Source organism: Oncorhynchus mykiss, chromosome 2 (genome assembly GCF_013265735.2).
Source record: "Oncorhynchus mykiss isolate Arlee chromosome 2, USDA_OmykA_1.1, whole genome shotgun sequence".
Classification (NCBI taxonomy): domain Eukaryota; kingdom Metazoa; phylum Chordata; class Actinopteri; order Salmoniformes; family Salmonidae; genus Oncorhynchus; species Oncorhynchus mykiss.
Genome location: NC_048566.1, coordinates 1,650,001 through 1,674,829, shown reverse-complemented (window position 1 = coordinate 1,674,829; position 24,829 = coordinate 1,650,001). Strand labels below are relative to the sequence as shown.

Sequence of the window (24,829 nt, the reverse complement as noted above, 5' to 3'; positions counted from 1 at the left end):
ATGTGATCTATCTTTTTGCTTTATTCTAAAACTGGGTGGTTCGAGGCCTGAATGCTGATTGGCTGACAGCCATGGTATATCAGACCGTTTACCACGGGTATATGAAAAAACATATCTTTTTACTGCTCTAATTAAGTTGGTAACCCGTTTGTGGTTTATTTATTAAAAACATATTTTTTTTTTAGCAAGGCAAGTCAGCTAAAAGATCAAATTCTTATTTACAATGTTGCTTGTTCAGGGGCAGAACGACAGATTTTTACCTTGTCAGCTCAGGGATTCAATCCAGTAACCATTTCTGTTACTGGCCCAACGCTCTAACCACTAGACTATGGCCAAAGGCTGTATCCAGGCACTCCGCATTGCATCGAGCAAAAGGGCAGCCCTTAGCCGTGGTATATTGGCCATAGACCACACCCCCCTCGGGTTCTTATCGCTTATAGAAGGCTTTATCAGGGGCTTTGTCAGATATTCCACGTTGTTCATGTATGTTACTGTGTCTACCAGGCTGATACTAACCAGAGGTCTCTCCGTGTTGTCTCTTCACTGTGTCAGTGAGGTCCTGGGTTCAGAGATTACAGGATATCAGTAATGGTGATGAATGTACCATGTGGCTCAGTTGGTAGAGTGTGACGCGTGCAACACCGGGGTTATGGGTTCGATTCCCACGGGGGACCAGTATGAAAACATAGTAATATGAAAATGTATATGTGTGTGGTGTCTGTTCAGTATGTCAGTAATGTAGATACTATCTGACCAGATATCTGGTATGTTTCAATAATGTAGATACTATCTGACCAGATATCTGGTATGTTTCAGTAATGTAGATACTATCTGACCAGATATCTGGTATGTTTCAGTATGTCAGTAATGTAGATACTATCTGACCAGATATCTGGTATGTTTCAGTATGTCAGTAATGTAGATACTATCTGACCAGATATCTGGTATGTTTCAGTATGTCAGTAATGTAGATACTGCCTGACCAGATATCTGGTATGTTTCAGTATGTCAGTAATGTAGATACTATCTGACCAGATATCTGGTATGTTTCAGTATGTCAGTAATGTAGATACTGCCTGACCAGATATCTGGTATGTTTCAGTATGTCAGTAATGTAGATACTGCCTGACCAGATATCTGGTATGTTTCAATAATGTAGATACTATCTGACCAGATATCTGGTATGTTTCAGTAATGTAGATACTATCTGACCAGATATCTGGTATGTTTCAGTAATGTAGATACTATCTGACCAGATATCTGGTATGTTTCAGTATGTCAGTAATGTAGATACTATCTGACCAGATATCTGGTATGTTTCAGTATGTCAGTAATGTAGATACTATCTGACCAGATATCTGGTATGTTTCAGTAATGTAGATACTATCTGACCAGATATCTGGTATGTTTCAGTATGTCAGTAATGTAGATACTATCTGACCAGATATCTGGTATGTTTCAGTAATGTAGATACTATCTGACCAGATATCTGGTATGTTTCAGTAATGTAGATACTATCTGACCAGATATCTGGTATGTTTCAGTAATGTAGATACTATCTGACCAGATATCTGGTATGTTTCAGTATGTCAGTAATGTAGATACTATCTGACCAGATATCTGGTATGTTTCAGTAATGTAGATACTATCTGACCAGATATCTGGTATGTTTCAGTATGTCAGTAATGTAGATACTATCTGACCAGATATCTGGTATGTTTCAGTATGTCAGTAATGTAGATACTATCTGACCAGATATCTGGTATGTTTCAGTAATGTAGATACTATCTGACCAGATATCTGGTCTCTCACCCCCCCCCCCCCCTCTCTCTCTCACACACCCTCTCACCCCCCCCCCCCCTCTCTCTCTCACAAACCCTCTCACCCCCCCCCCCTCTCTCTCACACACCCTCTCACCCCCACCCCTCTCTCTCTCACGCACACCCTCTCTCTCTCTCTCTCTCTCTCTCTTTCCCTCTCTCTCTCTCCCAGTCACATGGGGTTGCTGCTGTACAATGGGTTCGGAGATTCAGAGAGGAGGCAGCACGATGTTTGTCAAAACATTTATTTAAATGATTCATCATAGCTATGCATTTTTACAGTTTTTCCTTCCTTCCTCTCCCTCTGGTCCATTCGTCCCCACCATCTCTCTTTCTCTCCTTCTTCTTCTCCCTCCCTCCCTCCCTCCCTCTCTCCCTCCCTCCCTATTTTAGACTCTGTTCCATTTCTGAGTAAGCGTTATTGTTTTGTACCAATGGTTTTCTTTTGTGTTCTGTCTCCTCCCGCAGGTATTTCGTGTTGGATCCGGACATGGGTCAGCTGCAGTACTTTGTGAACGAGCACAGTAAGAGTCAGAAGCCTCGGGGATCTCTGCCTCTCATAGGGGCCTCTGTGGCCCTCAGCGATGAACTACCACACATGTTCACGGTCCACTCTGCCACTGGAGAGGCCTACAAACTCAGAGGTACGTGGAGAGGATGTCTGTTACTCCACAGATGTCATGAGACAGTTATTATACTTCTCTTAGCCTGGCTGGTCCAGGATTCTGTTTGTTGCTGTGTTTCACCATCTTCTGCAGACACCGCAGACAGATCCTGGACCGGATGAGGTCAGTTATTACAAAACTCAGAGGTACGTTTACTGGATGTGTTACGTCATTCTTAGAGCCTGGTCCCAGATCTGTTGGTGCTGTCGAACCAATTCTTATATGACGGTGAACACAGGAGTTAACAAGACAACACAAACAGATCTGGGACCAGGCTATCTCATCCTTCCCTCTGCAACACCTCTGTCAACCACAGGTTTCCTCTTGTATCTCCTCCACCACAGGTTTCCTCTTGTATTTCCTCCACCACAGGTTTCCTCTTGTATCTCCTCCACCTCAGGTTTCCTCTTGTATCTCCTCTACCTCTCTCAACCACAGGTTTTCTCTTGTATTTCCTCCACCACAGGTTTCCTCTTGTGTCTCCTCCACCTCTCTCAACCACAGGGTTCCTCTGGTATTTCCTCAACCACAGGTTTCCTCTTGTATCTCCTCCACCTCTGTCAACCACAGGTTTCCACAGGTTTCCTCTTAAATCTCCTCTACCTCTGTCAACCACAGGTTTCCTCTTGTGTCTCCTCCACCACAGGTTTCCTCTTGTATCTCCTCCACCTCTCTCAACCACAGGTTTCCTCTTAAATCTCCTCTACCTCTGTCAACCACAGGTTTCCTCTTGTGTCTCCTCCACCACAGGTTTCCTCTTGTATCTCCTCCACCTCTCTCAACCACAGGTTTCCTCTTAAATCTCCTCTACCTCTGTCAACCACAGGTTTCCTCTTGTGTCTCCTCCACCACAGGTTACCTCTTGTATCTCCTCCACCATTCTCAACCACAGGTTACCTCGTGTGTCTCCTCCAATAACAACCACTAACCATGTTAGACTGATGTTTCAAAGCAGCTTTTATCATGATAAAATCCACAACATTTCCACCATATGGCTCTGGTCTAAAGTAGTGCACTATGTAGGGAATAGGGCTCTGGTCTAAAGTAATGCACTATGTAGGGAATAGGGCTCTGGTCTAAAGTAATGCACTATGTAGGGAATAGGGCTCTGGTCTAAAGTAGTGCACTATTTAGGGAATAGGGCTCTGGTCTAAAGTAATGCACTATGTAGGGAATAGGGCTCTGGTCTAAAGTAGTGCACTATGTAGGGAATAGGGCTCTGGTCTCAAGTAGTGCACTATGTAGGGAATAGGGCTTTGGTCTAAAGTAGTACACTATGTAGGGAATAGGGCTCTGGTCTAAAGTAGTGCACTATGTAGGGAATAGGGCTCTGGTCTAAAGTAGTGCACTATTTAGGGAATAGGGCTCTGGTCTAAAGTAGTGCACTATGTAGGGAATAGGGCTCTGGTCTAAAGTAGTGCACTATGTAGGGAATAGGGCTCTGGTCTAAAGTAGTGCACTATGTAGGGAATAGGGCTCTGGTCTAAAGTAGTGCACTATGTAGGGAATAGGGCTCTGGTCTAAAGTAGTGCACTATGTAGGGAATAGGGCTCTGGTCTAAAGTAGTGCACTATGTAGGGAATAGGGCTCTGGTCTCAAGTAGTGCACTATGTAGGGAATAGGGCTCTGGTCTAAAGTAGTGCACTATGTAGGGAATAGGGCTCTGGTCTCAAGTAGTGCACTATGTAGGGAATAGGGCTCTGGTCTCAAGTAGTGCACTATGTAGGGAATAGGGCTCTGGTCTAAAGTAGTGCACTATGTAGGGAATAGGGCTCTGGTCTAAAGTAGTGCACTATTTAGGGAATAGGGCTCTGGTCTAAAGTAGTGCACTATGTAGGGAATAGGGCTCTGGTCTAAAGTAGTGCACTATGTAGGGAATAGGGCTCTGGTCTAAAGTAGTGCACTATGTAGGGAATAGGGCTCTGGTCTAAAGTAGTGCACTATGTAGGGAATAGGGCTCTGGTCTAAAGTAGTGCACTATGTAGGGAATAGGGCTCTGGTCTAAAGTAGTGCACTATGTAGGGAATAGGGCTCTGGTCTAAAGTAGTGCACTATGTAGGGAATAGGGCTCTGGTCTAAAGTAGTGCACTATGTAGGGAATAGGGCTCTGGTCTAAAGTAGTGCACTATGTAGGGAATAGAGCTCTGGTCTAAAGTAATGCACTATGTAGGGAATAGAGCTCTGGTCTAAAGTAATGCACTATGTAGGGAATAGGGCTCTGGTCTAAAGTAGTGCACTATGTAGGGAATAGGGCTCTGGTCTAAAGTAGTGCACTATGTAGGGAATAGGGCTCTGGTCTAAAGTAGTGCACTATGTAGGGAATAGGGCTCTGGTCTAAAGTAGTGCACTATGTAGGGAATAGGGCTCTGGTCTAAAGTAGTGCACTATGTAGGGAATAGGGCTCTGGTCTCAAGTAGTGCACTATGTAGGGAATAGGGCTCTGGTCTCAAGTAGTGCACTATGTAGGGAATAGGGCTCTGGTCTAAAGTAGTGCACTATGTAGGGAATAGGGCTCTGGTCTAAAGTAGTGCACTATGTAGGGAATAGGGCTCTGGTCTAAAGTAGTGCACTATGTAGGGAATAGGGCTCTGGTCTAAAGTAGTGCACTATGTAGGGAATAGGGCTCTGGTCTAAAGTAGTGCACTATGTAGGGAATAGGGCTCTGGTCTAAAGTAGTGCACTATGTAGGGAATAGGGCTCTGGTCTAAAGTAGTGCACTATGTAGGGAATAGGGCTCTGGTCTAAAGTAGTGCACTATGTAGGGAATAGGGCTCTGGTCTAAAGTAGTGCACTATGTAGGGAATAGGGCTCTGGTCTAAAGTAGTGCACTATGTAGGGAATTGGGCTCTGGTCTAAAGTAGTGCACTATATAGGGAATAGGGCTCTGGTCTAAAGTAGTGCACTATATAGGGAATAGGGCTCTGGTCTAAAGTAGTGCACTATGTAGGGAATAGGGCTCTGGTCTAAAGTAGTGCACTATGTAGGGAATAGGGCTCTGGTCTAAAGTAGTGCACTATGTAGGGAATAGGGCTCTGGTCTAAAGTAGTGCACTATGTAGGGAATAGGGCTCTGGTCTAAAGTAGTGCACTATGTAGGGAATAGGGCTCTGGTCTAAAGTAGTGCACTATGTAGGGAATAGGGCTCTGGTCTAAAGTAGTGCACTATGTAGGGAATTGGGCTCTGGTCTAAAGTAGTGCACTATATAGGGAATAGGGCTCTGGTCTAAAGTAGTGCACTATATAGGGAATAGGGCTCTGGTCTAAAGTAGTGCACTATGTAGGGAATAGGGCTCTGGTCTAAAGTAGTGCACTATGTAGGGAATAGGGCTCTGTTCTAAAGTAGTGCACTATGTAGGGAATAGGGCTCTGGTCTAAAGTAGTGCACTATGTAGGGAATAGGGCTCTGGTCTAAAGTAGTGCACTATGTAGGGAATAGGGCTCTGGTCTAAAGTAGTGCACTATGTAGGGAATAGGGCTCTGGTCTAAAGTAGTGCACTATGTAGGGAATAGGGCTTTGGTCTAAAGTAGTGTACTATATAGGGAATAGGGCTCTGGTCTAAAGTAGTGTACTATATAGGGAATAGGGCTCTGGTCTAAAGTAGTGCACTATATAGGGAATAGGGCTCTGGTCTAAAGTAGTGCACTATATAGGGAATAGGGCTCTGGTCTAAAGTAGTGTACTATATAGGGAATAGGGCTCTGGTCTAAAGTAGTGCACTATGTAGGGAATAGGGCTCTGGTCTAAAGTAGTGCACTATGTAGGGAATAGGGCTTTGGTCTAAAGTAGTGCACTATGTAGGGAATAGGGCTTTGGTCTAAAGTAGTGCACTATGTAGGGATTAGGGTGGCATGTAGGACGCAGTCTCAACATCCCGACATTCACACTTAGTCTAGACGTTTCCTAATTGGCCCTGCTGCTGTAGTGATCTATATATGGGTATAGTATGTTGAGACTGGATAGACATACCCCCACATATAGATCATTACAGTATGTTGAGACTGGATAGACATACCCCCATATATAGATCATTACAGTATGTTGAGACTGGATAGACATACCCCCATATATAGATCATTACAGTATGTTGAGACTGGAGAGTCATATTGTAATACTTTATATTTGGCCCAAATATACTTGGTACTTTCATACGTTTTTGATAAAGTCCCCAAACACAAACTGAAAGTATTAGAGTGTCTTCACAGTTTCCAGTCTGCCAGTCAGCACTACCTTAACATGTCGTGTGTGCATCTTCAGCTCCTATACTCTACAGTAATGTGTCTCTCTCTCTCTCTCAATTCAATTCAATTCAAAGCAACCTCTCTCTCTCTCCTCTCTCCTTCTCTCACTCTCACTCTGTTTCCGTCTCTCTCTCTTTCTCACTGCCTCTCTCTCTTTCTCACTGCCTCTCTCTCTCTCTCTCTCTCTCTCTCTCTCTCTCTCTCTCTGCCTCTCTCTCTCTCTGCCTCTCTCTCTCTCTCTCTCTCTCTCTCTCTCTCTCTCTCTCTCTCTCTCTCTCTCTGCCTCTCTCTCTCTCTGCCTCTCTCTCTCTCTCTCTCTCTCTCTCTCTCTCTCTATCTCTCTATCTCTTTCTCTCTCTGTCTCTGTCTCTGTCTCTGTCTCTGTCTCTGTCTCTGTCTCTGTCTCTGTCTCTCTCTCTCTCTCTCTCTCTCTCTCTCTCTCTCTCTGTAGCTTCGGACGCTGGGGAACAGCAGCTGTGGATGAGTCAGATGCAGCTCTGTGCCCGGCGCCACTCTGACTCCAGTGCCAAGGTAGAATCTATAGGCTATACCACCTCACCCTTTACCTACTGTAGAATCTATAGGCTATACCACCTCATCCTTTACCTACTGTAGGATCTATAGACTATACCACCTCATCCTTTACCTCCTTTACCTACTGTAGGATCTATAGACTATACCACCTCATCCTTTACCTACTGTAGAATCTATAGGCTATACCACCTCATCCTTTACATACTGTAGGATCTATAGACTATACCACCTCATCCTTTACCTCCTTTACCTACTGTAGAATCTATAGGCTATACCACCTCATCCTTTACATACTGTAGGATCTATAGACTATACCACCTCATCCTTTACCTCCTTTACCTACTGTAGGATCTATAGACTATACCACCTCATCCTTTACATACTGTAGAATGTATAGACTATACCACCTCATCCTTTACCTACTGTAGAATCTATAGACTATACCACCTCATCCTTTACATACTGTAGAATCTATATGCTATACCACCTCATCCTTTACCTACTGTAGAATCTATAGGCTATACCACCTCATCCTTTACCTACTGTAGAATGTATAGACTATACCACCTCATCCTTTACCTCATTTACCTACTGTAGAATCTATAGGCTATACCACCTCATCCTTTACCTACTGTAGAATGTATAGACTATACCACCTCATCCTTTACCTACTGTAGAATCTATAGACTATACCACCTCATCCTTTACATACTGTAGAATCTATAGACTATACCACCTCATCCTTTACCTCCTTTACCTACTGTAGAATCTATAGGCTATACCACCTCATCCTTTACCTACTGTAGAATGTATAGACTATACCACCTCATCCTTTACCTACTGTAGAATCTATAGACTATACCACCTCATCCTTTACATACTGTAGAATCTATAGACTATACCACCTCACCCTTTACCTACTGTAGAATCTATAGGCTATACCACCTCATCCTTTACCTACTGTAGAATCTATAGACTATACCACCTCATCCTTTACCTACTGTAGAATCTATAGGCTATACCACCTTCCCTTTACATACTGTAGAATCTATAGACTATACCACCTCATCCTTTACCTCCTTTACCTACTGTAGAATCTATAGACTATACCACCTCATCCTTTACCTACTGTAGAATCTATATGCTATACCACCTCATCTTTTACCTACTGTAGAATCTATAGGCTATACCACCTCATCCTTTACATACTGTAGAATCTATAGACTATACCACCTCATCCTTTACCTACTGTAGAATCTATAGGCTATACCACCTTCCCTTTACATACTGTAGAATGTATAGACTATACCACCTCATCCTTTACCTCCTTTACCTACTGTATAATCTATAGACTATACCACCTCATCATTTACCTACTGTAGAATCTATAGGCTGTACCACCTCATCCTTTACCTCCTTTACCTACTGTAGAATATATAGGCTATACTACTTCATCCTTTACATACTGTAGAATCTATAGGCTATACAACCTCATCCTTTACATACTGTAGAATCTATAGGCTATACCACCTCATCCTCTACATACTGTATAATCTATAGACTATACCACCTCATCCTTTACCTACTGTAGAATGTATAGACTATACCACCTCCTCCTTTACCTACTGTAGAATCTATAGACTATACCACCTCATCCTTTACCTCCTATAGAATCTATAGGCTATACCACCTCATCCTTTACATACTGTAGAATCTATAGACTATACCACCTCATCCTTTACCTCCTATAGAATCTATAGACTATACCACCTCATCCTTTACCTCCTATAGAATCTATAGGCTATACCACCTCATCCTTTACATACTGTAGAATCTATAGACTATACCACCTCATCCTTTACCTACTGTAGAATCTATAGACTATACCACCTCATCCTTTACCTACTGTAGAATCTATAGGTTATACCACCTCATCCTTTACCTCCTGTAGAATCTATAGACTATACCACCTCATCCTTTACCTCCTGTAGAATCTATAGGCTATACCACCTCATCCTTTACCTCCTATAGATGGTATAACCTATAGCTTCTATAGGAGGTAAAGGATGAGGTGGTATAACCTATAGATTCTATAGGAGGTAAAGGATGAGGTGGTATAACCTATAGATACCACCTCACCCTTTACCTCCTATAGAATCTATAGGTTATACCACCTCATCCTTTACCTCCTATAGAATCTATAGGTTATACCACCTCATCCTTTACCTCCTATAGAATCTATAGGTTATACCACCTCATCCTTTACCTACTGTAGAATCTATAGGTTATACCACCTCATCCTTTACGTCCTATAGAATCTATAGGCTATACCACCTCATCCTTTACCTCCTGTAGAATCTATAGGTTATACCACCTCATCCTTTACCTCCTATAGAATCTATAGGTTATACCACCTTATCCTTTATCTCCTATATAATCTATAGGTTATACCACCTCATCCTTTACCTCCTATAGAATCTATAGGTTATACCACCTCATCCTTTACCTCCTATAGAATCTATAGGTTATACCACCTCATCCTTTTAACTCCTATATAATCTATAGGTTATACCACCTCATCCTTTAACTCCTATATAATCTATAGGTTATACCACCTCATACTTTACCTCCTATAGAATCTATAGGTTATACCACCTCATCCTTTAACTCCTATATAATCTATAGGTTATACCACCTCATCCTTTAACTCCTATAGAATCTATAGGTTGTACCACCTCATCCTTTACCTCCTATAGAATCTATAGGTTATACCACCTCATACTTTACCTCCTATAGAATCTATAGGTTATACCACCTCATCCTTTACCTCCTATAGAATCTATAGGTTATACCACCTCATCCTTTACCTCCTATAGAATCTATAGGTTATACCACCTCATCCTTTACCTCCTATAGAATCTATAGGTTATACCACCTCATCCTTTACCTCCTATAGAATCTATAGGTTATACCACCTCATCCTTTACCTCCTATAGAATCTATAGGTTATACCACCTCATCCTCATTGGCATTTTAAATGTTTTATTCTTTCATTCTTCTCTGTTATTTTCTGTCTGTTTATCTTCTTTTAAGAGGAGGGGAGAAATGGGAATAGTGGCGTTTTGTCCTTTAATCATCACGGTCAGGAAGCAGTCACAGACCTTCTGCTAGTTTCACCTTCTCTGCTTCTCGTCTCTGACATTCTAGAATCCCAAATGCCATCCTATCCTATTATCTTGTGCACTTCATTTGACCCGCTAGGACCCATAGGGCTTTAGTTAAAAGTAGTGCACTATTCTAAAGGGGATTTCCCCCGCCAGAGAGGCTATAGGAAGTCGCAACGTCAGCTTCTCCAGAATCACACTGTGTCACAGTGACATTATCAGAGTCCCCGGGCCAGTCTGGAGCCAAACTTGAACCATAACATTCAATACTGATGGACATTTAGTGTCAGTTAAACAGATCCAAGGTAGGAACATCAGCACTTTGTCACAACAGAGAATTATAGACGAACAAGTGACCATGGTTACCTGCTGTTTCCCTTTCCCTAAGGGAATTTTTAGTTTTATTTATTCTATTTCACCTTTATTTAACCAGGTAGGCTAGTTGAGAACACCTTTATTTAACCAGGTAGGCCAGTTGAGAACACTTTTATTTAACCAGGGAGGCCAGTTGAGAACACCTTTATTTAAACAGGTAGGCCAGTTGAGAACACCTTTATTTAACCAGGTAGGCCAGTTGAGAACACCTTTATTTACAGTGCATTGCGAAAGTATTCGGCCCCCTTGAACTTTGCGACCTTTTGCCACATTTCAGGCTTCAAACATAAAGATATAAAACTGTATTTTTTTGTGAAGAATCAACAACAAGTGGGACACAATCATGAAGTGGAACGACATTTATTGGAATTTTCAAACTTTTTTAACAAATCAAAAACTGAAAAATTGGGCGTGCAAAATGATTCAGCCCCTTTACTTTCAGTGCAGCAAACTCTCTCCAGAAGTTCAGTGAGGATCTCTGAATGATCCAATGTTGACCTAAATGACTAATGATGATAAATACAATCCACCTGTGTGTAATCAAGTCTCCGTATAAATGCACCTGCACTGTGATAGTCGCAGAGGTCCGTTAAAAGCGCAGAGAGCATCATGAAGAACAAGGAACACACCAGGCAGGTCCGAGATACTGTTGTGAAGAAGTTTAAAGCCAGATTTGGATACAAAAAGATTTCCCAAGCTTTAAACATCCCAAGGAGCACTGTGCAAGCGATAATATTGAAATGGAAGGAGTATCAGACCACTGCAAATCTACCAAGACCTGGCCGTCCCTCTAAACTTTCAGCTCATACAAGGAGAAGACTGATCAGAGATGCAGCCAAGAGACCCATGATCACTCTGGATGAACTGCAGAGATCTACAGCTGAGGTGGGAGACTCTGTCCATAGGACAACAATCAGTCAGGATCAACAGACATATTGATGCTGGTGTTGATGAACCTGAGGGTAACAGGATCAACAGTGTCGATGTAGTCCCTCCCCGTTTGTCTGTTTTTCTTCCGTTTGGTGATTAACGAACACAACAGGAAGAGCTGGTTTTACGATAGGCCTACCCAGGAAGAGCTGTTTATATGACAGGTCTAACCAGGAAGTGCTGTTTATATGATAGGTCTAACCAGGAAGAGCTGTTTATATGATAGGTCTAACAAGGAAGAGCTGTTTATATGATAGGTCTACCCAGGAAGTGCTGTTTATAGTGCATAGAGAGAACACTGGAACAGTACATGCCTCGGTAACCATAGCGCTGCCATGGTCACCATGTTTACTTTGTGAGTCACTGCCCATTCCCAGAGGGTTCATCAGTTCAGTTGACACAACCTCCCGTCGTCCCTAACTTGTATCAATATCGTTCCTATCAGACAGCGAACGTCATTCAGAAACGTTAACCGTGTGTAGAGGTTGTGTCTTAGGGTTAGACTGGGGAAATGGCTCCATGTTAGACTGGGGAAATGGCTCCATGTTAGAGTAGAGTTAGACTGGGGAAATGGCTCCATGTTAGACTGGGGAAATGGCTCCATGTTAGAGTAGAGTTAGACTGGGGAAATGGCTCCATGTTAGACTGGGGAAATGGCTCCATGTTAGAGTAGAGTTAGACTGGGGAAATGGCTCCATGTTAGAGTAGAGTTAGACTGGGGAAATGGCTCCATGTTAGAGTAGAGTTAGACTGGGGAAATGGTTCCATGTTAGACTGGGGAAATGGCTCCATGTTAGACTGGGGAAATGGCTCCACGTTAGAGTAGAGTTAGACTGGGGAAATGGCTCCATGTTAGACTGGGGAAATGGCTCCATGTTAGACTGGGGAAATGGCTCCATGTTAGAGTAGAGTTAGACTGGGGAAATGGCTCCATGTTAGAGTAGAGTTAGACTGGGGAAATGGTTCCATGTTAGACTGGGGAAATGGCTCCATGTTAGAGTAGAGTTAAACTGGGGAAATGGCTCCATGTTAGACTGGGGAAATGGCTCCATGTTAGAGTAGAGTTAGACTGGGGAAATGGCTCCATGTTAGACTGGGGAAATGGCTCCATGTTAGACTGGGGAAATGGCTCCATGTCAGAGTAGAGTTAGACTGGGGAAATGGCTCCATGTTAGACTGGGGAAATGGTTCCATGTTAGACTGGGGAAATGGCTCCATGTTAGACTGGGGAAATGGCTCCATGTTAGAGTAGAGTTAAACTGGGGAAATGGCTCCATGTTAGACTGGGGAATTGGCTCTATATCATTACAGGGAGAATACTGAGTAATTGGGATGATGTGATTTACCTTGAGAGAAGAGTAGAGATAGACTGAGAGCCTGTGAGTTCCTCTTTCACTCTGTTTCACTCTGATAGAGCCAGACTCTTTTGACAGTCAGTTATCTAAACCCACCTTATAAATCAATCCCATCATTCCTCCTGTCCTGGCTGAAATATATTACCACTGATTGGTTTGGTAATGGACCATATATCAGTCTGGATAGACCAGACTTTACTCTAGATGTGTGTGTCTGTCTGTCTGTCTGTCTGTCTGTCTGTCTGTCTGTCTGTCTGTCTGTGTGTCTGTCTGTCTGTCTGTCTGTCTGTCTGTCTGTCTGTCTGTCTGTCTGTCTGTCTGAGAGTCGTCTGCTTTTGGAATACGTTACATCTTTAAAAAAAAAAAGTATTTTATTTTTTTATTTTATTATTATTTATTCTTAAATTATAATTGTTAGTTACAGTCTTGTCTCATCGCTGCATCTCCCGTACGGATTCGGGAGAGGGCGAAGGTCGAGAGCCGTGCGTCCCCCGAAACACAACCCAACCAAGCCGCACTGCTTCTTGACACAATTCCCACTTAACCCGGAAGCCAGCCGCACCAATGTGTGTCGGAGGAAACACCGTACACCTGGCGACCGTGTCAGCGTGCACTGCGCCCGGTTACTACCACAGGAGTCGCGATGAGACAACAACATCCCTGCCAGCCATATCCTCCCCTTACCCGGACGACGCTGGGCCAATTGTGCGCCGCCCCCCATGGTTCTCCCGGGTCATGGCCTGGCTGCGACAGAGCCTGAACTCGAACCCAGAATCTCTAGTGGCACAGCGAGCACTGCGATATAGTGCCTTAGACCACCGCCCCACTCTGGAGGCCCGTAGACGTTGTATCTTTTGAGTGAGTGAGGTGGGAACTTTAACTGAGTTTTAACTGAGATGTAGTGAGAATAGAACGTTCGTATGGATGGAATCAAATCAGAAACTCAAGACGACTTTGTCTGCTTTAAACCCAAACCAGAAAGGTCGATAACACCTGAAAGTGTACGATGACAATCTTACAGTAGCCAATGCATATGATCTATTATGATGGCTGACTGTAATAGCAAGGTCTCCTGGTGATTTCTATAGTTCAGTAGGTTCTACTGCAGTGTGCAGTGGTGTACTAAAGCACAGCGGTGTTGTGTTTTCTTGTAAAACTGCTGTGGAGACTGAAACCTTAGCGGTGGTGGCTGCCTCAGCTCGATTGGCTCTGCTCTCTCTCTCTCTCTCTCTCTCTGTATGTCCTGACTGCTGTGCTATCTGAGCAGGATGTTCTGATCTGGCTTAGCAGCATGCTCCTCCCTCCCTTCCTTCTCCACCTCTTCCTCCTCTACCTCTTCCTCCGTCCCCTCGCATCCACCTCTCGCTGGCTCCCTCCATTAAACTCCACCCTCTCTCCCTCTATACAGTACCTCCTCTCTCTCCCTCCTCCCTCTCTCCCTCTATACAGTAGCTCCTCCCTCTCTCCCTCAATACAGTACCTCCTCTCTCTCTCCCTCCTCCCCATCTCCCTCTATACAGTACCTCCTCTCTCTCTCCCTCCTCTCTCTCTCCCTCCACCCTCTCTCCCTCTATACAGTACCTCCTCCCTCTCTCCCTCCACCCTCTCTCCCTCTATACAGTACCTCCTCTCTCCCTCTCTCCTCCCTCTCTCCCTCCTCCCTCTCTCCCTCTATACAGTACCTCCTCTCTCCCTCTCTCCTCCCTGTCTTCACTGGCCACCACCCCTCCCCTCCCCTCCCTCCTCCCCCTGGCTGTGTAGCTGGCTGGCAGGTCCTGTCCTGTCAGCCCGACCAGGCAGAGGGAGGCAGACCCAGGCAGGTAGAAGATGTCCTTGTGTGTGACATCAGAGCATGGCGGTGTTAGCGGAGCAGGAGGAGGAGGAGGAGGAGGAGGTACAGCCGGGAAGAAGCAGCGGTGTGAGCCTCCTCTACCCGACTGTTCTGGCTCCTCTGACTGCTGCTGCTGCAGTCTCTTTCAGGCTACCTCCTCTTCCTCCACCTCCTTCACCACCTACTCCTCCACCCAGGGCCGGACACTCAGCTTCTCCGTGCTCCCTCCTCCACTCAGCCACCGCCACCCTGCCCCGCCCGTCGCCTCCTCCTTCACCTCCTCCTCACCTGGTACCCAGAGAAAACCTCTCTACCCTGGGGTTGGAGGGGTCGTCACCATCACCCATCACAGATCCCCTGCTACGGCCCGCCGGGCCAGGACCCAGAACAACCAGAACTACCACCCTGCTCCAGGGAGGCTGAGCCAGGTCAAAGAGGTAGGGCTGCTGCTCTAGTAGGGCTGTAGTTAGGTAGTACTGCTCTGGTAGGACTGTAGGTAGGTAGTACTGCTCTGGTAGGACTGTAGGTAGGTAGTACTGCTCTGGTAGGGCTGTAGGTAGGTAGTACTGCTCTGGTAGGGCTGTAGGTAGGTAGGTAGGTAGGTAGGTAGGTAGGTAGGTAGGTAGTACTGCTCTGGTAGGGCTGTAGGTAGGTAGTACTGCTCTGGTAGGACTGTAGGTAGGTAGTACTGATCTGGTAGGGCTGTAGGTAGGTAGTACTGCTCTGGTAGGACTGTAGGTAGGTAGTACTGCTCTGGTAGGGCTGTAGGTAGGTAGTACTGCTCTGGTAGGACTGTAGGTAGGTAGTACTGCTCTGGTAGGGCTGTAGGTAGGTAGTACTGCTCTGGTAGGACTGTAGGTAGGTAGTACTGCTCTGGTAGGGCTGTAGGTAGGTAGTACTGCTCTGGTAGGGCTGTAGGTAGGTAGTACTGCTCTGGTAGGGCTGTAGGTAGGTAGTGGTGCTCTGGTAGGACTGTAGGTAGGTAGTACTGCTCTGGTAGGATGGTAGGTAGGTAGTACTGCTCTGGTAGGACTGTAGGTAGGTAGGTGGTACTGCTCTGGTAGGACTGTAGGTAGGTAGGTAGTACTGCTCTGGTAGGATGGTAGGTAGGTAGGTAGGTAGGTAGTACTGCTCTGGTAGGGCTGTAGGTAGGTAGTACTGCTCTGGTAGGACTGTAGGTAGGTACTGGTGCTCTGGTAGGGCTTTAGGTTGGTAGTACTACTCTGGTAGGACTGTAGGTAGGTAGTACTGCTCTGGTAGGACTGTAGGTAGGTAGTACTGCTCTGGTAGGACTGTAGGTAGGTAGTACTGCTCTGGTAGGACTGTAGGTAGGTAGTACTGCTCTGGTAGGGCTGTAGGTAGGTAGTACTGCTCTGGTAGGGCTGTAGGTAGATAGTACTGCTCTGGTAGGACTGTAGGTAGGTAGTACTGCTCTGGTAGGACTGTAGGTAGGTAGTACTGCTCTGGTAGGACTGTAGGTAGGTAGTACTGCTCTGGTAGGACTGTAGGTAGGTAGGTAGTACTGCTCTGGTAGGACTGTAGGTAGGTAGGTAGTACTGCTCTGGTAGGACTGTAGGTAGGTAGTACTGCTCTGTTAGGACTGTAGGTAGGTAGTACTGCTCTGGTAGGACTGTAGGTAGGTAGTACTGCTCTGGTAGGGCTGTAGGTAGGTAGTACTGCTCTGGTAGGGCTGTAGGTAGGTAGTACTGCTCTGGTAGGACTGTAGGTAGGTAGTACTGCTCTGGTAGGACTGTAGGTAGGTAGGTAGGTAGTACTGCTCTGGTAGGACTGTAGGTAGGTAGGTAGTACTGCTCTGGTAGGGCTGTAGGTAGGTAGGTAGTATTGCTCTGGTAGGACTGTAGGTAGGTAGGTTGTACCTCTCTGGTAGGGCTGTAAGTAGGTAGTACTGCTCTGGTAGGGCTGTAGGTATGTAGGTAGTACTGCTCTGGTAGGACTGTAGGTAGGTAGGTAGTACTGCTCTGGTAGGATGGTAGGTAGGTAGGTACTACTGCTCTGGTAGGACTGTAGGTAGGTAGTACTGCTCTGGTAGGACTGTAGGTAAGTAGTACTGCTCTGTTAGGACTGTAGGTAGGTAGTACTGCTCTGGTAGGACTGTAGGTAGGTAGTACTGCTCTGGTAGGGCTGTAGGTAGGTAGTACTACTCTGGTAGGACTGTAGGTAGGTACTACTGCTCTGGTAGGACTGTAGGTAAGTAGTACTGCTCTGTTAGGACTCTAGGTAGGTAGTACTGCTCTGGTAGGACTGTAGGTAAGTAGTACCTCTCTGTTAGGACTGTAGGTAGGTAGTACTGCTCTGGTAGGACTGTAGGTAGGTAGTACTGCTCTGGTAGGGCTGTAGGTAGGTAGTACTGCTCTGGTAGGGCTGTAGGTAGGTAGTACTGCTCTGGTAGGGCTATAGATTGGTAGGTTGTACCTCTCTGGTAGGGCTGTAAGTAGGTAGTGGTGCTCTGGTAGGACTGTAGGTAGGTAGTACTGCTCTGGTAGGATGGTAGGTAGGTAGTACTGCTCTGGTAGGACTGTAGGTAGGTAGGTGGTACTGCTCTGGTAGGACTGTAGGTAGGTAGGTAGTACTGCTCTGGTAGGATGGTAGGTAGGTAGGTAGGTAGTACTGCTCTGGTAGGGCTGTAGGTAGGTAGTACTGCTCTGGTAGGACTGTAGGTAGGTACTGGTGCTCTGGTAGGGCTTTAGGTTGGTAGTACTACTCTGGTAGGACTGTACGTAGGTAGTACTGCTCTGGTAGGACTGTAGGTAGGTAGTACTGCTCTGGTAGGACTGTAGGTAGGTAGTACTGCTCTGGTAGGACTGTAGGTAGGTAGTACTGCTCTGGTAGGGCTGTAGGTAGGTATTACTGCTCTGGTAGGGCTGTAGGTAGATAGTACTGCTCTGGTAGGACTGTAGGTAGGTAGTACTGCTCTGGTAGGACTGTAGGTAGGTAGTACTGCTCTGGTAGGACTGTAGGTAGGTAGTACTGCTCTGGTAGGACTGTAGGTAGGTAGGTCGTACTGCTCTGGTAGGACTGTAGGTAGGTAGGTAGTACTGCTCTGGTAGGACTGTAGGTAGGTAGGTAGTACTGCTCTGGTAGGGCTGTAGGTAGGTAGGTAGTACTGCTCTGGTAGGGCTGTAGGTAGGTAGGTTGTACCTCTCTGGTAGGGCTGTAAGTAGGTAGTACTGCTCTGGTAGGGCTGTAGGTAGGTAGGTAGTACTGCTCTGGTAGGACTGTAGGTAGGTAGTACTGCTCTGGTAGGGCTGTAGGTAGGTAGGTTGTACCTCTCTGGTAGGGCTGTAAGTAGGTAGTACTGCTCTGGTAGGGCTGTAGGTATGTAGGTAGTACTGCTCTGGTAGGACTGTAGGTAGGTAGGACTGCTCTGGTAGGACTGTAGGTAGGTAGTACTGCTCTGGTAGGACTGTAGGTAGGTAGGTAGTACTGCTCTGGTAGGACAGTAGGTAGGTAGGTAGTACTGCTCTGGTAGGGCTGTAGGTAGGTAGGTAGTACTGCTCTGGTAGGGCTGTAGGTAGGTAGGTAGTACTGCTCTGGTAGGGCTGTAGGTAGGTAGGTAGGACTGTAGGTAGGTAGTACTGCTCTGGTAGGGCTGTAGGTAGGTAGGTTGTACCTCTCTGGTAGGGCTGTAAGTAGGTAGTACTGCTCTGGTAGGGCTGTAGGTATGTAGGTAGTACTGCTCTGGTAGGACTGTAGGTAGGTAGGTAGTACTGCTCTGGTAGCATGGTAGTTAGGTAGGTAGTACTGCGCTGGTAGGACTGTAGGTAGGTACTGGTGCTCTGGTAGGGCTTTAGGTAAGGTGTACTACTCTGGTAGGACTGTAGGTAGGTAGTACTGCTCTGGTAGGACTGTAGGTAGGTAGTACTGCTCTGTTAGGACTGTAGGTAGGTAGTACTGCTCTGGTAGGACTGTAGGTAGGTAGTACTGCTCTGGTAGGACTGTAGGTAGGTAGTACTGCTCTGGTAGGTCTGTAGGTAGGTAGTACTGCTCTGGTAGGGCTGTAGGTAGGTAGTACTGCTCTGGTAGGACTGTAGGTAGGTAGTACTGCTCTGGTAGGACTGTAGGTAGGTAGGTAGGTAGTACTGCTCTGGTAGGACTGTAGGTAGGTAGGTAGTACTGCTCTGGTAGGGCTGTAGGTAGGTAGGTAGTACTGCTCTGGTAGGACTGTAGGTAGGTAGGTTGTACCTCTCTGGTAGGGCTGTAAGTAGGTAGTACTGCTCTGGTAGGGCTGTAGGTATGTAGGTAGTACTGCTCTGGTAGGACTGTAGGTAGGTAGGTAGTACTGCTCTGGTAGGATGGTAGGTAGGTAGGTACTACTGCTCTGGTAGGACTGTAGGTAGGTAGTACTGCTCTGGTAGGATTGTAGGTAAGTAGTACTGCTCTGTTAGGACTGTAGGTAGGTAGTACTGCTCTGGTAGGACTGTAGGTAGGTAGTACTGCTCTGGTAGGGCTGTAGGTAGGTAGTACTACTCTGGTAGGACTGTAGGTAGGTAGTACTGCTCTGGTAGGGCTGTAGGTAGGTAGGTAGTACTGCTCTGGTAGGACTGTAGGTAGGTAGGTTGTACCTCTCTGGTAGGGCTGTAAGTAGGTAGTACTGCTCTGGTAGGGCTGTAGGTATGTAGGTAGTACTGCTCTGGTAGGACTGTAGGTAGGTAGGTAGTACTGCTCTGGTAGGATGGTAGGTAGGTAGGTACTACTGCTCTGGTAGGACTGTAGGTAGGTAGTACTGCTCTGGTAGGACTGTAGGTAAGTAGTACTGCTCTGTTAGGACTGTAGGTAGGTAGTACTGCTCTGGTAGGACTGTAGGTAGGTAGTACTGCTCTGGTAGGGCTGTAGGTAGGTAGTACTACTCTGGTAGGACTGTAGGTAGGTAGTACTGCTCTGGTAGGGCTGTAGGTAGGTAGTACTGCTCTGGTAGGGCTGTAGGTAGGTAGTACTGCTCTGGTAGGGCTGTAGGTAGGTAGTACTGCTCTGGTAGGGCTATAGGTAGGTAGGTTGTACCTCTCTGGTAGGGCTGTAAGTAGGTAGTACTGCTCTGGTAGATCTCAGAGGAGAGGAGGCTAGGCTACGTACATGTCATGGCTGATCCAACCTGTCACTCTCTGACTTCCCAGCAGTCAGACAGACAGTCAGACAGACAGTCATTCAGACTGTCAAACAGACAGTAAGTCAGACAGTCAAACAGACAGACAGTCAGTCAGACAGACAGTCAGTCAAACAGACAGTCAGACAGACAGTCAGTCAGACAGACAGTCAGTCAGACAGACAGTCAGACAGACAGTCAGTCAAACAGACAGACAGACAGTCAAACAGTCAGACAGACAGTAAGTCAGACAGTCAAACAGACAGACAGACAGTCAGTCAGACAGACAGTCAGTCAGACAGACAGTCAGTCAGACAGACAGTCAGTCAGACAGTCAAACAGACAGACAGACAGACAGACAGTCAGACAGACAGTCAGTCAGACAGACAGTCAGTCAGACAGTCAGACAGACAGACAGACAGACAGTCAGACAGACAGTCAGTCAGACAGACAGTCAGTCAGACAGACAGACAGTCAGACAGACAGTCAGACAGACAGTCAGACAGACAGTCAGTCAGACAGACAGACAGACAGTCAGACAGACAGTAAGACAGACAGACAGTCAGACAGACAGACAGTCAGACAGACAGACAGTCAGACAGTCAGACAGACAGTCAGACAGACAGACAGACAGACAGACAGACAGTCAGTCAGTCAGACAGACAGTCAGTCAGACAGACAGTCAGACAGACAGTCAGACAGACAGACAGACAGACAGTCAGACAGTCAGTCAGACAGACAGTCAGTCAGACAGACAGTCAGTCAGACAGTCAGTCAGACAGACAGTCAGTCAGACAGACAGTCAGTCAGACAGACAGTCAGTCAGACAAACAGTCAGTCAGTCAGACAGACAGACAGTCAGACAGACAGACAGTCAGTCAGACAGACAGACAGACAGACAGTCAGTCAGACAGACAGTCATTCAGCACATGAAAGTGTTTTCTCAGCAGATGTATTTGTTTTCTCAGTATGTAGCGTGGACATTGTTACAGCGTTGCTATAGCGTTGTTACAGCGTTGCTATAGCGTCGTTACAGCGTTGCTATAGAGTCGTTACAGCGTTGCTATAGCGTCGTTACAGCGTTGCTATAGCGTTGTTACAGCGTTGCTATAGAGTCGTTACAGTGTTGCTATAGCGTTGTTACAGCGTTGCTATAGAGTCGTTACAGCGTTGCTATAGCGTCGTTACAGCGTTGCTATAGAGTCGTTACAGCGTTGCTATAGCGTCGTTACAGCGTTGCTATAGAGTTGTTACATTGTTGCTATAGCGTTGTTACAGCGTTGCTATAGCGTTGTTACAGCGTTGCTATAGAGTCGTTACAGCGTTGCTATAGAGTCGTTACAGAGTTGCTATAGAGTCGTTACAGCGTTGCTATAGAGTCGTTACAGAGTTGCTATAGAGTCGTTACAGCGTTGCTATAGAGTCGTTACAGCGTTGCTATAGAGTCGTTACAGAGTTGCTATAGAGTCGTTACAGCGTTGCTATAGAGTCGTTACAGAGTTGCTATAGAGTCGTTACAGCGTTGCTATAGAGTCGTTACAGCGTTGCTATAGAGTCGTTACAGAGTTGCTATAGAGTCGTTACAGCGTTGCTATAGAGTCGTTACAGCGTTGCTATAGAGTCGTTACAGAGTTGCTATAGAGTCGTTACAGCGTTGCTATAGAGTCGTTACAGAGTTGCTATAGAGTCGTTACAGCGTTGCTATAGAGTCGTTACAGCGTTGCTATAGAGTCGTTACAGAGTTGCTATAGAGTCGTTACAGCGTTGCTATAGAGTCGTTACAGAGTTGCTATAGAGTCGTTACAGCGTTGCTATAGAGTCGTTACAGCGTTGCTATAGAGTCGTTACAGAGTTGCTATAGAGTCGTTACAGCGTTGCTATAGAGTCGTTACAGCGTTGCTATAGAGTCGTTACAGAGTTGCTATAGAGTCGTTACAGCGTTGCTATAGAGTCGTTACAGAGTTGCTATAGAGTCGTTACAGCGTTGCTATAGAGTCGTTACAGAGTTGCTATAGAGTCGTTACAGCGTTGCTATAGAGTCGTTACAGAGTTGCTATAGAGTCGTTACAGCGTTGCTATAGAGTCGTTACAGAGTTGCTATAGAGTCGTTACAGAGTTGCTATAGAGTCGTTACAGCGTTGCTATAGAGTCGTTACAGAGTTGCTATAGAGTCGTTACAGCGTTGCTATAGAGTCGTTACAGAGTTGCTATAGAGTCGTTACAGCGTTGCTATAGAGTCGTTACAGAGTTGCTAAAGAGTCGTTATAGCGTTGCTATAGATTCGTTACGGCGTTGCTATAGAGTCGTTACAGCGTTGCTATAGCGTTGTTACAGCGTTGCTATAGCGTCGTTACAGCGTTGCTATAACGTCGTTACAGCGTTGCTATAGAGTCGTTACAGAGTTGCTATAGAGTCGTTACAGCGTTGCTATAGAGTCGTTACAGCGTTGCTATAGAGTCGTTACAGCGTTGCTATAGCGTCGTTACAGCGTTGCTATAGCGTCGGACAGTGTTGCTTCAGCGTCGTTACAGCGTTGCTATAGAGTCGTTAGAGTTGCTTTCACTCTGTTACAAAGTCAACATGCTAATTCCATGTGTACTACCTCACCAGTCTATGTGTACTACATCACCATCACCATGGTGACACGACAGAGAAGTCTTCTCTCTCCTCCTCCTCCTCCTCCCCCACCTCCTCCCCTCCTCCTCCTGTCCCCCTCCTTCTGTCCCCCTCCTTCTGTCCCCCTCCTGTCCCCCCCCTCCTGTCCCCCTCCTTCTGTCCCCCTCCTCCCCCACCTCCTCCCCCTCCTTCTGTCCCCCTCCTTCTGTCCCCCTCACCCCCCCTCCTGTCCCCCTCCTTCTGTCCCCCTCCTCCCCCTCCTCCTCCCCCTCCTTCTGTCCCCCTCCTTCTGTCCCCCTCACCCCCCCTCCTGTCCCCCTCCTCCTCCTGTCCCCATCCTTCTGTCCCCCTCACCCCTCCTCCTGTCCCCCTACTTCTGTCCCCCTCACCCCTCCTCCTGTCCCCCTCCTCCTGTCCCCCTCACCCCCCCTCCACCCCCCCTCCTCCTCCTGTCCCCCTCCCCCTCCTGTCCCCCTCCTCCTTCTGTCCCCCTCCTCCCCCCCTCCTGTCCCCCTCCTCCTCCTCCTGTCCCCCTCCTCCTCCTGTCCCCCTCCTCCTCCCCCCCCCCCCTCCACCCCCCCTCCTGTCCCCCTCCTCCTCCTCCTGTCCCCCTCCTCCTCCTGTCCCCCTCCTCCTTCTGTCCCCCTCCTCCCCCCCTCCTGTCCCATTTCCCATCTGTCGAAAAATGTCGACAAGTGAAGTTATATAAACTTGTCTTTGTAGAAATAGATGTTATCATATATATAAATAGATGTTATATCTTGAGTGTATTAGAACGTCTGCTGCGGCGTGACAGATGCTTCAGGCGTTTTGCTTCCATATCCTTCCTCATACCTGGAGCTAAGAGTTCTTCATCCCTCCTCGTCACGGTTCTGATTCTGGGCCTCTATTATCTCTCCCTGGCTTAACCTCTAAAAGTCCAAGTCTACTAAGATAACATATTCAATTGTTTTTAAGATGGTCATACCGGGGATCATTTAGCTATTTGAATTGGAATTTTAGGAAGCCTGTAGGTATATTTTATTATTATTATATAATACTTGGTCTTTACTACTGAATAAGCCCATAGAAACACACTGAATAACACAATCACAAATGGCAACAAAAAAAGACCGTCCAAAAATAAATAATAAGGAATAAGGAGATATAAAAAAGCTATGAAAATATATATATATTTTTTTGGACACATATTAAACCGCTTATTTTTGTTGGCACAAAACGACCTTCATTTGTATGTGCTACATCATCGTGTTCGTGAGAGCCTCGTCTTTCCATAGAGGGGTCATATTAGTTTATAGGCCAAACCGTTCAGGCACTACAGATGTTTCCGTGAGAGCCTCATCTTTCCATAGAGGGGTCATATTAGTTTATAGGCCAAACCGTTCAGACGCTACAGACGTTTCCGTGAGAGGATCCATTTTCAGGATGTCTCCTGGTCTGACAAACACCGCTGTAGCTCGGCCACCTTCCTCCACAGATGCAGAAGGCCGACGTACAGTAGACAGATGTGTTGGATTGACACACAGCCCACACCAAGAAACCCTGATATCTCTAGACACAGCCCACACCAAGAAACCCTGATATCTCTAGACACAGCCCACACCAAGAAACCCTGATATCTCTAGACACAGCCCACACCAAGAAACCCTGATATCTATAGTGGTGGATTGACACACAGCCCACACCAAGAAACCCTGATATCTCTAGACACAGCCCACACCAAGAAACCCTGATATCTCTAGTGGGGGATTGACACACAGCCCACACCAAGAAACCCTGATATCTCTAGACACAGCCCACACCAAGAAACCCTGATATCTCTAGACACAGCCCACACCAAGAAACCCTGATATCTCTAGACACAGCCCACACCAAGAAACCTTGATATCTCTAGACACAGCCCACACCAAGAAACCCTGATATCTCTAGTGGGGGATTGACACACAGCCCACACCAAGAAACCCGATATCTATAGACACAGGCCACACCAAGAAACCCTGATATCTCTAGTGGGGGATTGACACACAGCCCGCACCAAGAAACCCTGATATCTCTAGTGGGGGATTGACACACAGCCCCCACCAAGAAACCCTGATATCTCTAGTGGGGGATTGACACACAGCCCACACCAAGAAACCCTGATATCTCTAGTGGGAGATTGACACACAGCCCACAGCCCACACCAAGAAACCCTGATATC

General features: G+C 46.3%; 1 protein-coding gene across 1 annotated transcript in view; it reads left to right on the top strand.

Moving 5' to 3' along the window:
* Positions 1-24,829, top strand: part of LOC110515405 (oxysterol-binding protein-related protein 10-like) — a 110,088-nt gene that overhangs the window by 8,660 nt on the left and 76,599 nt on the right. The window contains exons 2-4 of the mRNA XM_036935030.1: positions 2,289-2,464; positions 7,175-7,254; positions 15,110-15,349. Coding sequence (XP_036790925.1) covers positions 2,289-2,464; positions 7,175-7,254; positions 15,110-15,349 — 496 coding nt within the window. The remainder of the gene's footprint in view (positions 1-2,288; positions 2,465-7,174; positions 7,255-15,109; positions 15,350-24,829) is intronic.